The 16,189-nt window shown below is 37.5% G+C and overlaps 1 protein-coding gene across 1 annotated transcript in view; it reads left to right on the top strand.

Annotated features, from left to right (window-relative positions):
- Window positions 1–15,832, top strand: part of LOC124269324 — a 30,826-nt gene extending 14,994 nt beyond the window's left edge. Inside the window, exon 3 of the mRNA XM_046704334.1 lies at window positions 15,016–15,832. Coding sequence (XP_046560290.1) covers window positions 15,016–15,143 — 128 coding nt within the window. The 3' untranslated portion in view covers window positions 15,144–15,832. The remainder of the gene's footprint in view (window positions 1–15,015) is intronic.
- Window positions 15,833–16,189: the final 357 nt, after the last annotated feature.

Raw genomic sequence — 16,189 nt, 5'->3', positions numbered from 1 at the left:
ATATTTTGAGTTTGTTAGCACCTATTAGCACACAACCCTGTGCACTTAAAAGAACCAACAAATTCGTATATGACCAGATGGTGGCCACATGAATACGTGCAAAGACCTAGTTGCGGGTTCAGCAACGTGCTGTAAACTTGGACAAAGTACTGTGACTATGTGTGCCTGTCCACCCAGCTGTGAATGGGTACCTCGCAAGGATGGGAAAGCCGCAATAACTCGGTGCGCCTTGTGGCAGCAAGAGTTGTATGATCCCCAGGGAGCTGAGATTGATAATAAGATGTGTCGTTGAGATTGACATCCAATGATCGAGGGAAAAATACCAGCGCCTTGAGCATGCACTATTGCGTGGATATGTTCGCTATATAAATATCTAATAATAACAATAATCACTGGAAAAAAGTCCACATTTACAAGCTTGGAAATATCTTGGAAAGATGATGTTTCCAAGACATTTCCAATTTTCTTATTAAAAGGGTAAGTTATTTAAATCTGCTGAGCTGTAGGTTTGTTAAACATGTCGCGATGTGATTATCGCTCTTACACAACTGAGAGATTCGTCAACAGTGTGGTATGCACAGGCGGTGAAAGTTGTATTGTATTGAATTTGGTTGGTTGCATATTGTTTTATGTTGAGCTGTCAATTTGTATGAATGTGTGAATGAGGAACCTCGCATAATTATGACATTAAAATCAGACTGAAATTAACATGATTCCATGGTCAAAGTCGCAATGTTGGTGAAATGGTAGTACATGTATACGGAAGTTTGTTTCAGATTTTTTATAATCCCTTCTTTTATGCAGATAAAATTATTTAAAAATTAACGAATAATGCCATGCTTCTCTCAGAATGAGGGAAGATAATTTATGTAGTGTTTCTTATCAAATTAGATATTTCTTTTTCGTCTGAACAGAATTCACAAATGACATATGTTTTGTGTGAATGTGTGTGCATACACTCATATATAACATCTAACTTGATAGGTATTTGAAGAACGAACTGAACTGGAACAGTAGCATTTCTCATGTTATCATGTGAGATTCAAAACATTGAATGAAATAAATGTTGTACGATGAAATGGATCAGAGAACATTATAATGGCATAAATGACGCTTAATGACACATGTAAATACAATAAATATATAATCATTATCTTAGTTAACTCATGACCAGACACATCAAACTAGTACTGATAGATTTATATCTAATATGTAAAAATACAGTATTTCTTAGTACCCGAAATAGGATTACATGAATTCGGAATGAGATGTTTTAATCTGAAATCAAATTATTAGGATGCAGTTTACTAAAGTAGAACTTAAATAATCTTCAAAAGTTTGGTCATTCGCAAACTGAATCAGATCTCACTTATACTGCAGTAAACAGTATGGGGATACATAACGTAAAGTCGTACTTTAAGAATGTGGTGTCCTCCCACTTTGCCAGTTTCATTGTCAAGCAATTAATTAAAGTTAATGGTGCAACAAAGGGGAATTAGTAGGGTATTCCAAACTTTGCCAATTTATTTCATTTTACAAAATTTACAAAAATATATACGATTCATGGTATATATAAAGTTACAGATACACAAAAATAAACAAATTATACATATATAACGTAATAGTTTATAGTCACATAATGTTTCTTTAACATTTTTATCATTTTAAGCAGATGATTAGTGTTATAAATTTAGTTACAGATAAATAAATGATACATATATAACTTATAATCATGTAATGTCATTTTAATCAAATACAAACACAATACAAATATTTACAATCCCACTAAGTGGGAGACAGCATAATAAATTGATAATTGAAGCTACAAATTGTGAACACTTACTAGTATTGATTAAAATTGTTTTGCATGTGAAGAACACTGTTCATGGCTCACCACGCTCAGAAAAGGTTCACTCTCACTTAGCCAGAGTTTTCCTAAAAAGGTCTTGTTAAGACAACATTGCACTATGGCTAGGTGGGAGATGCGAGCCAGGTAATTAGCATTAGCCACTGAAGCGTGACCCTTTGTTCTAGGGCTATAGTGTATATCTACAATGCGACAGGATTGAAGATGTATGCAAGTGTGTGTATAGTTTAAACAATATATATTCTTGTACCACTAGTAGTGTACAGTGGGATTGACAAACAGTGTTTCCCCTATATTAATGTCGCTCCCCAAACTAATACATATTACAACGGTCCTTCAAAGATTAGATAATGCAGTGTCCAAGTTGCTGCATCCCAGTCTAATACGACAATGTAAAATGTAGTTATTTCTCAATCCATAGTTCTGCACAATTTCGTGTCCACAAGGCAGTCCCATCGCCCAGTGTCACTAGACAATTGGTCCATACAGGAATACATATGTGAATGGAATTTGTAAGTGTAACAGTTAAAATGTTACCTTGTCGTACACGTGTTGAGTGGTATTGGTACTGTTTATCACTGTTAAAAAATGGATGCTAACATACATAAATAGGCTTGACTTAGAACTGGTTCTTAACAAGCAGCAAAAAAACATGACTTTAGAACCGATTGTTGACTTTTTGAATAGGCTAGGATTTAGAAGTGGTTACTAGCACTCAATGATTAGGCTGGTATTCAGAAGTGGATACTTGCACTCGATATATGTGGTGTCCATGTGTTTTTACTGTATACTCAGTAATTGAGCGATGTTTAGCATTTAGTAAAAGAAAATTGTATGTAGCTTTTGTGGATTTCAGAAAAGCTTTTGATTCTGTTGATAGAGATAAAATGTGGAAATTTCTTAGAAATAGGGGTCTTAAAGGGAAAATGTTTGATATTATCAGGTCAATGTATTCAAATGTAAAGTCTTGTGTTCGATGTGATGATGCTTTCAGTGACTATTTTGTCCTACTGGTGTACGACAAGGCTGTGTTCTAAGCCCCATACTTTTCTCATTCTTTATCAACGAACTATATTTTGACGTTATACAACCCGGCAGACAGGGCATCCAATTATTTCCTGATCTTGTTGAACTTTTTATTTTACTTTTTGCAGACGATGTGATCCTTATGTCAAGTACTGTTATTGGCCTTCTGCGACAAACTGATACACTTTCATCTTATTCAGATTACTGGCGACTTGATGTTAATCTTGAAAAGACCAACATTGTTGTTTTTCGTAAGGGTGGTCCAACGGCAGCTACAGAAAAGTGGTACTATAAATGTGAACGTATGACCGTTGTTAACGAATATAAATATCTAGGGATACTGTTTACACATACACTAAATTTGAATAAATCCATTATTAATTTGGCAATTAGAGGGAAAAGGGCCCTACTTCAATTGCTCTCTGTTATATCAAAGTTGGGGGTTGTTGGTCCCAATATATTTTTCAAATTGTTTGATTCCCAAGTACAGCCTATTCTTCTTTATGGGTCTGAAATTTGGGGCTACAAGGAATTTTATGCCATTGAAAAGGTTCACCTTCTTGCATGTAAAAGGTTTTTAAATGTTGGGATGTCTACCCCTAATAATATGGTGTACGGTGAATGTGGGAGATTTCCTTTTTACATAATTCCTTACTCTCGCTGTACTGGTGTAAAGTAATAAATATGCCAGAACATCGTCTGCCCCAAAAAACCTACAATATGATTGTCCATCTTGATAATATTGGTAAAAACAATTGGGCAACCCGTATTCGTAATCTTTTGTTTAGATACGGCTTTGGATTTGTTTGGTTATCCCAAACCCTGGGCGACGTTAATGCATTTATCAAACACTTTCGTACCAGGGCTATCGATATCTTTAAACAAGACTGGCATTCATCTTTATATGAAAGTTCAAGATATGATTGTTATCGTGAGTTACATGAACCTGAATCGTATCTATACAACTTACGTAGTAAAAAGCTTCGTAATGTTTTCATACGCCTTAGACTTGGCCTAAATGATTTATATATCAATCAAGGAAGATATTCATCTATTATAAAATCACAAAGGTTCTGTCCATTTTGTAATAATGTAGAGAATGAATAACACTTTCTATTTCTTTGTCCTGCATATAATGATTTAAGGCAACTGTATTTTCCACAATGGCTACAATCAAATATTAATGCTACAAAACTGTATTCAATACTTTCATGTAAAGGGACATCCCTTTTATAATATAAGGTAGCTCTATTTATTTATCACGCGCTTATATTGAGAAGAGATTTAATTAAACGTGTGTGTCGTATGTTGTATATGTTGTACATATCATACATATTTATTTTGTATATGGGCCTCTGGCCTTCATGCAATAAACTGATTGATTGATTGATGTGTGTGTAATATGACAGCCAAAGAAGCATCATTTGTTAACATTTTCAGCCACCATTTCTCATAATTTTCTTAATACACTACATCTTTTGCACCAAGCATATTTGTATTTACAGTCTCTGTAAAATGTAAAGAAATTCAAATAATACCATATCAATGTATGTCACTTTAATATAAATTTAACTAATCTTACAAACTGAGCACACATAATATGAAACATTTAAAGAAATTCAAATACTACCATCCAAATGTGTCTCAATACAAAATTCACGAATCTCACTAATTGAACATTTTGTTGATACAGACTATATGGCTCATCTGGACATGCGTTATCAAAACACTAACCCTGGTCAGCCATATCCCACTCTGGCTATGTTAGAGACCTGTTTTGACAGAATCTGGCTACGTGAGAGGACCCGTCAGAAACTGGCAATAACCAGCCAGACATGACCTTGCTAATTAGGTTGTTAATTATAATCTGATATTCGTTAACTGTAGTCGGATTAACTACTGGCAAAGTGGGAGTAAATCAAGAATGCTGATCAAACAAGCATTGGATTACGATTGGCGTTGTGTTCTCAATGCAGGTTTTAACATTTTAAGTTTAACCATCTGCCAGTGGTAAAAAATGTTAGGACTGAATTAACGAAGTCAATGTACGTCTTTATAATTTGTCTTATAATCCTAATTAGTTTACTATCATATTTGTATGCATTTTTAAACTTAATAGAATGCCTATACTTATTGAATTTATAACATGATTGTAATATCTAGACATTTTATAGATTGCCAACGTGTATCATATTTCACACACACACCCTGAGTGCGACCTAGTGTATGTTGTCTGTCTCATTACACTTCACGGCAAAAAAAAATGATTCTGTTGAATGCCATAACAAATAAATAGAAACAAAATGCAAATATAAAAATTAAAACAGACTAAAGTTATAGCAACAGTATCAGGCTATTACCTTGTTCGGGGAATGTATCCATCAATATCCACATAAATGAATCAGATGCCATTCATCTGCAGCTGACAAAGTATCCTGTTCCATGTCATGTGTCTTTTAACAGTCTAATATGCGAAAAAGTGATCTATCGTTTCAGGTTTTTCACATTGGTGTATAGTCCCATTGGTCACCCAAGATAGCACACCTGGCAACTAATTGCATGATGTCCGCCATTCTTTAAAAAAGTAATTTAGTTAGCCAATAATGAGCAATCAATCAATGTATTGGCGGTTAATCCTTTGAAGGAAGGGCGTTGTTTTCACACAGGCAATTTACGACAGGGTGTATTCAGTGTAGATGAGTGAATCTACATACATATACACTACCTTTTGACAAATCCGCTGTGCAGGATATAAGCAATTAATCAATCAGCGTGTTATCGGTTAATCCTGTGATCGATGTTTGTTTTGTAACTCAGCTGATAATTCCTCTTACTGCACTTTCATGTGCGTATTACATAAGAAGTAATACATTTGCCACATCATACCTCAATTTATAATGATGAGTATTTACTCCAGACACAAGAAATGCCAAATGGGAACCTTTGTCGGGTAATCTGAGTGGTGTTATCACTAATTATACCTTTTATAAATTCATTTACTGACCATCAAGTGAATGATGACAAATAACGTGTAGGTTTACCACCACACAAGGGTTACAGCAAGAGAGTAGTAATCGCTGTATTGCGTGCAAGTTTGATTGCCTGAAAAAAAGCCAACTTATGGGCCGACACTGTTTTGAGGATACGAACGGAAATTCATTGTTACATAAGAAATATATGTAAGCATTTGCTGTGTACTTAGTTAAAAACTGTATATACCTATGTACCTACGTAAAATTTCAGATGTATTTTGCAATGGCAAAGTGGGGTTGTTTAGTTTATGGATTCAAATATATCAAATGTGCGTTTTTGATATCATAGCATACGTAATAGACATCATAATTTTACATGATTAGATATTGAGGTAAAAAACACAGAAATAGGATCAAATTGGATCAGTCACTAAACTATCCAAACATTTGAAAAAGCCTACACTGCTGGGATACTTTATTACAATCAGACAAGAACTACCGGAGATAGTTCAAATAACGGCATCTGATGGGCATCCACCCTTCCTAATGTCCCACTGATTAGTGTTGAAGAAATTCTGCCAAGGCGGACAGTAGCCCAGTCCCCGCGTCCGTCACTGTCGAGGGAGCAGGGGCTGACCAGTTTGCAGCTAGGTTTCGTAATTAGACTGTTGGCGAGAAACATTAATCGCTCTGGATCAGTGTCCCTTTAATGCTTTTCATATACTAGAATCTCATAAACTATTTGTCTCTGGAATCATCTGTGATATGAACTTGTGTACTGATTTCTCTAGAAATTATTCAACGTGATCTAAAGTGAATAATGTATTAAACATTTAGTCACCTTTTATTGTAAATGACCAAATTAATTAGTTACACTATAATTTATTAAAGAAGGAATTCATTTGGGATGTTTTTGCGGAGTGTTCCCCTTTTGCCAGTCGGGCAAGTTGTTTATTTAGGGATTAAGAGGATCACCAGACCATGTTAATTAGCAAGACAATGATGGGGGATGACTGAGGAGATGACCAAGCCAAGAAAAACACAAGTGGACTATCATTTGTATTTTGATGTTCAGCATATATAAATGACCCAGCAAACGAAAATACGGGGAACTTAACGATAGACTACAGAGAGAAAAAGACCATCTTCAAGCAGGAAGGAAGACCAGGATAGAATATGGAGATGCTTTTTCTCATCTTGTTGGACTTTAAAGTCAATTGTGTATGAACCATCATTGTGAACATTGATGATGTATGATTGTGATTAGTACCTTATCAATTTCTTATATTTACGCAGTTACATAAAGCTAAACATTGTGTACAGTTATGTATGTTATGTGTTATGTAGGATTGTGATTAGTAATTTATCAATTTATGTTTGCGAACATAAAAATACAAATGATAGTCCACTTGTGTCACTTGTGTAAATGGCCTGTGGTCTGTTCTCACTGTATCCTTGAGGGCGACAAGGAAATGGTCTCTGTAGCTTGTGATCAAGTCGTTACTGGTGTTAATCGTTGCTCAACAAGAAGGATAGCAACATCTCCAATGTGTTGTATCACGCTTGCTAGTCATAATTCGAAACTTATATCCCTGATACACTAAACTTCTACCACCTCGACCATTTGGAACAAACTGAACGTTCACCAAAGCATTTGCCATCATGGGATAAAGTGAAGACTTGTCATAACATGGCACCTAATATACCTTACAGTAAAACAACATTGTTAATTATTGCTGTTCGAGATACATGGAGATGTATGGGGAACATGTAGATGCAAGGAGAACAGCCATGTAATAACTGAACCAAAATCATTCCCTCTACTAGTGAAGGCCGTGTGGGATTAGTTACACAAACCCAGTCGGCCATGCCTCATAATCCTCTTACTCTTTAAATAAACAACGTGCCCGACTGGCAAAAGAGGATAACACCGTTTTTGCCTCAGTCCGCCCGTGTGTAGACAACATAAGCAATTTCATTATACAAGTTCATGATATTTCGTGAATACATCAATTGCATAACACCATCTCTGACCATAAACCCAAACGGCCCATCCCTTGTGACAGGTGTTAATTAGATGGTACCACTTAGAGAATGTATTCTACAACGATATGTCTATTATTCCCTGGCAAGGGTTCACTTTTATGACATGTAATAAACCCTGCCCAGTCAGTCAGTGAATCCGGTAAACTTTTATTTAATCCATGATGTAACGTAGGTCTATGTAATTTGTGTTTATACAAACAGTGCCAAGGGAAACATTATTTGCGCTTCTGTGGATAACAGTAAAACACACTTAAAACAGTATTTTAGAACATGCTAGCCATACTAGGGGGGGGAAAAAGGGCGGTCAATATAAATTTTTGACACTTAGAACAAGAAGGATGCAGATGAGTGAAGTTATACAATTATATAGAATTAGTTCCCAGTTGATCGCATAGGACCGCGAATAGAAAACACTTACTTTAAACATGATCCCAACTTTCAAAAATGTATCTCTTCACGCGTCAGATGCAATTACATTAATATAAAGCACAAATGGATAATGTCAAAATACGGCCTATTCCTGCAGTTCTCATGAATAAATATGTCACAGGCAAGATGCATTATGTATATCAACAATAAGAACTCGAACAGAACAAAAGATGCGTGAAATAGTCTATACACTCATGGGGATCCTTGGATTGAGGAGAAATTGAAAAAAGTGGTAGTAAACGCCTTCCTAAATTTCCAAAAATTTCCAAGCCTTGGAAATATGATATTTCCAATTTTGGAAATTTTGGAAATATGATATTTCCAAATTGGAAATTTTTGGAAATCACCATTTTTTTTCTTGTGAATAATAATAATATGGAATATTCCAGGGTGATTCCTATAGTCCTTTGCTGTTTTGTTTGTTTTTAAATCCTTTGAGTTTTCTGCTCAATAAAGAGCAGGGTTACCATCCCGGACCTCATCAGCACAGATCCCCAACACCGCTTACTCATCTCCTTTACATGGATGACATTGAGCTCCTTGCCAAAGGAGATACCAATTTGAAAGAGCAGGTTCTCTTTGTCGTGTCCTATTCTAATGATATTGGCATGACATTTGGACTCGACAAATGTAATATTCTTCATTTGAAACGTGACAAGGTAATTAATGATGGATCGGTCAGGTTAAAAGAATGAGGAGTTATTGAGCATCTTGTGGAAGTTCAGGCCTACACCTATCTTGTAATGCAAGTTCGAGACAAGCTCCAGAATACCCAGATGCTAGACAAACTTCGGCCGAGTATAAAGCTCGCTTAAAGAAAATCTGGTGCTCAGAACTTAATGCTAGAAACAAGGTCAAAGCCACAATACTTTTGCTGTGTCAGTCCTTTCCTATTCCTTTGGAGTAGTTGATTGGACTAAACTAGACATCCAGAGTCTTGACCACCTGACTAGAAGGATCATGTCTGATAACAGAGCTCACCACCGTCGCTCCTCTCTTAATCGTTTATATATGCCACTCAATTCTGGAGGTCGGGGTTTGATTAATGTGGAGGATCTTCATGATAGAATTTTATTGTGTACTTTCGCATTTATCGGATGATCCTCTGGTGATGCATGTCAAGACTCACGATGAAAGCAAGGAATTCCAGAGCTATTTTAAGCGTGCTAAGGTTGTTGGACAGATTCTGAAATTTGAGGTTGAATTTGTTGATGGCAATGTACTGCTGGGCGGTACAGCGATGGGAGTAAACCAGGAGAAGTTATTCACCAAGTCTGCCATTTGTGGAGAAGCTTTCTGAGAAACTATTGCATCGTGTGTACATGCAGTGCGTGGAACAGAATGGCAATCCAACCGACTCCTTCGCCTGGATGAAGCCGGCTGGTCTTAAATGTGAAACTGAGAGCTTCCTTTTTGCTGCTCAGGACCAGCCACTTCCCACTCGCAATCGCCTAAATGTGATTTTAAAAGAAAATATCAATATGATGATGGCACAAACAGCATATCTTAAACGACATGATTCCATTGCTCGTTGCTTTTACTATCGTCTTCGCCATGCCTGTGGCTTTGACTCCAGGTCCATCCATAGTATGACTCTGAACATGTCCACGGCGTCATGGAAAATGATGCTTTCAAACTTCTTTGGAATAGGCCCATATACAGCCTTAGAAGACAACAAACCTGATCATGTCCTTTTTGATAAAGCCAATGAATGTATTTATATAATTGAATTTTCTGTCCCTTTTGACAGCAACGTGATTGGCAAGATTCAGAAAAAGCATGCTAAGAATGCGGACCTCGCCTTTGAAATGTCTCGCTTGCACCCCAAGTACACTGTCGTCAGAATCCTATTGTTCTCGGTGCCCTTGGTTTTGTACCTCCTGATCTTGGTGAAGATCAGGAGAGTGCCAGGGATTTGAACCGGGAGCACAGCCCTTCTGGCACTCTGGGCAATGCAGACGGCTGCAGTGTTGGGAAGTCTACATATTCTCCGGAAAGTTCTTGGTGGGTTTGACTGCGCAGCGTTTCCTGGGAGAAGTCCCATTCGCTGTGTGGGCTGCGTGTAGAGGGGGCAAGGACCCTGAGCTGATGATGAGCCTTATCAGCCTGACTGTGCCAGGATCACCCGTACCCTCTCTGCTGCATACTATCTTTTATCCGTAAAACATAATATTAATAGTCAACTGATCACCGACTGTGAAACATTGAATATATTTGAAATTACACATTGACTTCTGCCAGTAACCCACAGGCCAAAAATACAATAAAGGAAATCACCTGTGTTTCAGAAATAATGGTCAGCAATCGACCTTCCTAAAGAGTCATAACCAGGAAGGCCACCCAACGCACGTGTGTAGCGCTACTGCAACACGTACAAACCTTTTGGTATGTTTGGGAGTAAAATAAATTACAGACGTATACGTACTTGCAGAGAATGTTTGTCGTCAAAACCTCTCTTAGTTCCAGTACTCAAAGGTGTGTTTTCAGTCTTCTCTTGACCGATGACAGATGACAATGTCAATGGGGTTTAGTCATGTCTAGATCATGGGATAGAAGTAGATGAGCAGGAGCTGGACACTTGATCGAAGTTGACATGACTTTGGCTTGAGATCTGATCCAGGAGAAAAGGTGAAATGCACTGAAAGCAGGTGTTTGAAGTCGATACCTTCGTGTATGTAGAAAGTAATGAATGTGGAATGCTTTTAGTAACGATGAATATTTTGTCTTACAAACATTTCATTAGATATTCCAATCAAAAGGCAATTGCAGTAATCTAGTCGTGGTGGAATAAGCTTTAGAACATTTAAGATGTTCCCAAAAGATTGAACATTTTCTTTCTTGCAGGTTAGGCAAGCTAAATACTATGCAACTGCAGTACTTTCAAATCAGAGTTGGATCTAAAATCAAACTCTTTAAAGGATGATTAAATACACATGCCACTGATATTATTACAGTGTTCCAATGCTCCATGTGCACAATCTGAGAGGAAGCAAGACTAGAGGCTGATAGGATGTCACAATGACACGTTGGCCATCCAACGCCAAAGCCTTTCCAGATAACGACATGTCTTTACATTGACACAGTATACTATAGATTTAAATGTTTCCAGCTGGACACTGCGATCGACGTGGGAGGTTCTGTTTTCTTGAATCCTACTTTCAAATGCCTGTCAATTGCCGTCTTTAAATACCGAGATGCAAGGTTAGCGACGAAGCTGACAATAATATTATTGTAGAGCTACGGTCATCTTCTGTATACATTCAGACGTATTCGAAACCATATTTTGTCCCTCTGAGCTATTACCCTGAGCTATATGATCAAACTTCACCATCAGCAAACTCTTAAAGCTTCTTTCATCACCCGTATTGTACCAGTGAATTACATTAAACTTCGACACACGTGATTGTATTTTCTAGCATCATCTAACTGGTTATCAGTGCAAAAAGTGATCTTGCTGCAATGGAAGATAGAACCATAAACACAAGCACGCACGCACACACGGACAGCCGGATATGGATTGTAGGACATCGTAAGACTTCAATTTTGGAAACTGTGCATTAATTCGTGCGTAAATTCGGTAAACAAGAATTTAAACTGCCGATGTCGAATTCTTTTGATAAAACATAGAATTTGTTCATCGGGTAGTACACTAAGGCGTTTTAAACGATATATTGACTTGATCAAGTTTGAACTCATTGCAGAATTAATAACGTCTTTACATAAAACTATAGTTATTACTCTAAGATCTGTAAGATCCACCTGAGTGGTAAGGGATTTTATCAATTCGGACGTTCTTCCTGCATAACGCTTACATGCCGTAATGTACTTGAAATACTTCTCACCGAACTCGCTCACAGTCTCATGTGTTACATGTTGGGTTCGCAAGAAAATACCAGAAAATGAAATCATCTCATTTGTTTGAGCAATGAGATGAGAACACACTTTATGGATGAACAACCTCGACGGATCGATACAGATTCTTGTATCGTTGTCAAGCAGGTATGACGCAAAGAAGATATGTTTGCGCGATGTATTTTCAAATAAATTCCTTTTAGAAGCCTAACAAGGTCGTTCCTTAGTCTGTACGAACAAGCTTCGTTTGAAATAAACCTATAAAACTGGCACATCTCACTCCGAGTTCGTGTTGAATAAGCGACGACAGCGTTGACGTTCTCTAAACTAAGAGGTACCTCTGTGACAGTTCATTCGTAAGGCTCGGTATGTACTTAATATGTCCAAAATAGCTAAAATAGGTGTCTTTACTGGTAGACGTATCCATGCTGGAGTCCGCCCTAATTTGGCATGCAGTGATCTGAAAAAGACTGTTCATAGCAGCGTTAATCTATCTGCTAATTCAGTGTTACATATTCCGTATTTGTTTGGGAATCCTGAATTATCTAATTCTGTAATACACCAGTTTTGAAAATAGAATTGAAAAGCCTTACAGGGTCGTTGTCGCGTCGACACGTTACGACTTCGTTTCAGCGAAACATATAAAACTGATACAACGACTTGGCTCTGTTACCTCACCCAAAATAAGTTTCATAAACGTCGTTGCCTATTGTCCAAAATAGTTAAAATTGATGTCTATCAAATGTCAACTCTTCCACAGGTCCCAATTCAACGTATGCAGGGGGTAGTTTATATCCATTGGACTAATGGACCATATCAGTCTTTCGCAACATTTGATAGTTGTGTTATTGGAGTTGAGGCTAAGTGTGCCATTATTACTTCGGATCATGAAAAGTGAGGTAATGTCTTTGCTCCGGCGTTAACACCAACCTGTTGTGACTTTCAGCGACATCATCTGTAATAACATCGTCGCGTGATATCATTAAGCACATTTCCGATTCCGAATATTGGCAATTCTCAGTTATATATGTCTTTGGTTCTTGGTGTATATGCCACCGCATGCGATAGGGTATGTCGGGAAAATATGGGACACGATGTATTCCATTTCAGTCAACTTTGGCTTATTAGTATCAAGTCATTCTAGTTCACGTATCACGTCATTACAGTTACCTTAGTATGGATGTCAGCTACACCATTCATCATTTATGTCGTTGCTGATAGAAAAGCAAAGAATAGATATGGTTGGTTTTAATATTTTATTTGTTTTTTCAAGAGAGAGTTTAGAATAATTTGCATCGATATGTGTGGATTTCAACCTGAATATTATAAGATCAGAGAATGGGGAGATATGATCGGAGGATTTAAAATTTTTTGCATTGTCCTTCTGATGAGGTTATGTCTTTCTTGGTATTTACCTTGTATTTATCATCTCTATGTTGACAGTGAATGATAAACACATGCTCATGATGTAATCGGAATGCTACAATGGACTCAAACAAATGTCCCCAAGATAGGAAAATCAAATCCAGCAACATATATATCTTCCACCAGCTCCAGAGTTTGGTTACTCCATTTCACAACTTTAGATAAGTGAGCGTTCTCTTTCTGGGCTGATTTCAAATCTCGTCATACGACTCTTGTTATTATCAGGGGTACATGATTCAACTGCTTAGTTAATAGACTTTTAGGCAGCTTTTAAGGTGGATGTTGGGTGTATATTAACAAATTATAATTAGAAGCATTAATGACAAAAAATAATGTTCGATGTAAATCCTACATCTTGTGCCATATGTTCCTGCATTATTTACCCTTGAAGAACCGGGTTAGAATTGATGTTCAGTAACCCATGTCGTAAGAGGCGACTAACGGGATCGGGTGGTCAGGCTCGTTAACTTGGTTGACACATGTCATCGTGCCCCAATTGCGTAGATCGATGCTAATGCTGTTGATCACTGGATTGTCTGGTCCAGACTAAAATATTTTCAGACCGCCGCCATATAGCTGGAATATTGCTGAGTGCGGCGTAAAAGTAAACTAACTCACTCACTCCTGCATTATTTCTGGTGACAATTGACTTGCCCTTGCACGTGTTTGTGACGAGTGGATACGATCAGTGTCTTTGTGAATACCTGGTATAACCACCACTGTATTTAACAGCCCGTCAACGAGGCATGATAATCAAAACATCAATTTTAGTATTATATAATTTTTCAAATACACGAAACAACTGTTGTTTTACATCTCTGTCAACTGTTTATCAGCTTTATTGCAACACGTCTGGGCAAAGGAAAACATCGCGGTGCAGTCACACAGACAATTTCTTCCACCCACCCTTCATTGTATTGAGCCCTTAAAAGCAGTTTAGACCCCTGAAGATCCGGGTTAGAACTTATCTTTGAACGGCAACCCACGCTTGTCGTAAGAGGCGACTAACAGTATTGGGTGGTCAGGCTCGCTGACTTGGTTGACACATGTCATCGTATCCCAAATGCGCAGATAGATGCTCATGATGTTGGTCCAGACCAATTATTTACAGACCGACGCCATTTAGCTTGAATATTGCTGGCGGCGGTTTTAAGCAACAAATATACTAAAAGCATTCTAGAAAATACGATGTTATATAAAACTTGAAAATATTTGGCTGCCGTTGTACAAAATAGTCATAGGGCTAGGATTACCGTACGTCAGTGTTACAATATGAGAGTTCCGATCAACCTATCGCTGAGATTGCTTTGTACAACAACACCCTGATCAATAAAAGCAGGTTGTTCCATTAGCTTTGTTGTTTTATTACCTTCCCTAATGAAGATTATTTATTTTCAGATCGCATTTTGAAAAGAGGTTGCAGTGTTAGCCATTCATCCGGCTGTGTACAGAACAATCAGTATCTCACCTGCCACATCCCATGTCGGCAGAACGGCTGCAACGCCGACGTCAGCCTCCTCAGGTAACAACTTCGACGAAGATGGAAAAATCTCCTATCATTGTATCGCATGCCATACTGGATTATGGTTTCAATACGTCAACGATTCAGGCCGACTTGGCACAGCAAATCTGTGACTGTGAACTATCGTTGTCATCGATGGCATCTTGTTTCTGATGATGTCTGTAGACGTCATGTCACGATGAAAAGACAATGACATTTGTTCTCATTTTGTCATCAAATAGGATCTGATGAATGTGATTGCGACATTAAAGTATTAAACAACCAGTACGTCAGATCTGTCAATTTGTCAAGTGCTATTTATTACTCTTTTCATGGCACGTGGAGAGATGTGTCTTGTTTCGATAGTTGTAAGATATTTGGTACTGTAACTATGTCATTAGTTCAATTACAATATAAAGCATAATTATGTTAGAACGTTACAAGGGCTGTATTATGTATACTGGACAAAATAAGTTAGGGATATTGGTATTTTTATGATTGATATTTTATCAATGTGTCAATGAATAAATACATCATTATTCATAATTTCAAAATTTACATATATCCCTAACTACTTTTGTCCAGTATATATAGATCGTTTTGCACTGATCTTTGGCAGAAAGATAGGCGTTCTTAAGATACACTCAACACAGCAATCGCACGAAATGCATTTACGTATTATTTCATGTGAATAAAGTCACCGTTTAAGTGTAACCCGTGTTGTTGACTTGTTACACTGCAGCATATCTAAACGGGCGTGCGCTTCAGCCCGGATCAGAACATACAGCTCTTACAGAATGGCATTATTCTTAACCGCGATTTTAGACCAAATTTCACCTCACCTCAAAATGCAGTTTATCTCAAATGAAAGTAAGTGAGTATGGTTTTACGTCGCTTTTAGCAATGTTCCAGCAATAACACGGCGGGGGACACCAGAAATAAGCTTCACAATTTGTACCCATGGTTGGGAATTGAACCCGGTCTTCGGTGTGACGAGCAAACGCTTAACCACTAGGCTACCCCACCGCCCCTCAAATGAATGATTGGATTCTAAAATAGTCTTCATTTGAC

The sequence above is a fragment of the Haliotis rubra genome, unplaced genomic scaffold (genome assembly GCF_003918875.1).
Source record: "Haliotis rubra isolate DU_JTF1 unplaced genomic scaffold, ASM391887v1 Scf144, whole genome shotgun sequence".
NCBI classification, from domain to species: Eukaryota; Metazoa; Mollusca; class Gastropoda; order Lepetellida; family Haliotidae; genus Haliotis; species Haliotis rubra.
This window is presented reverse-complemented; position numbering and strand designations above follow the sequence as displayed.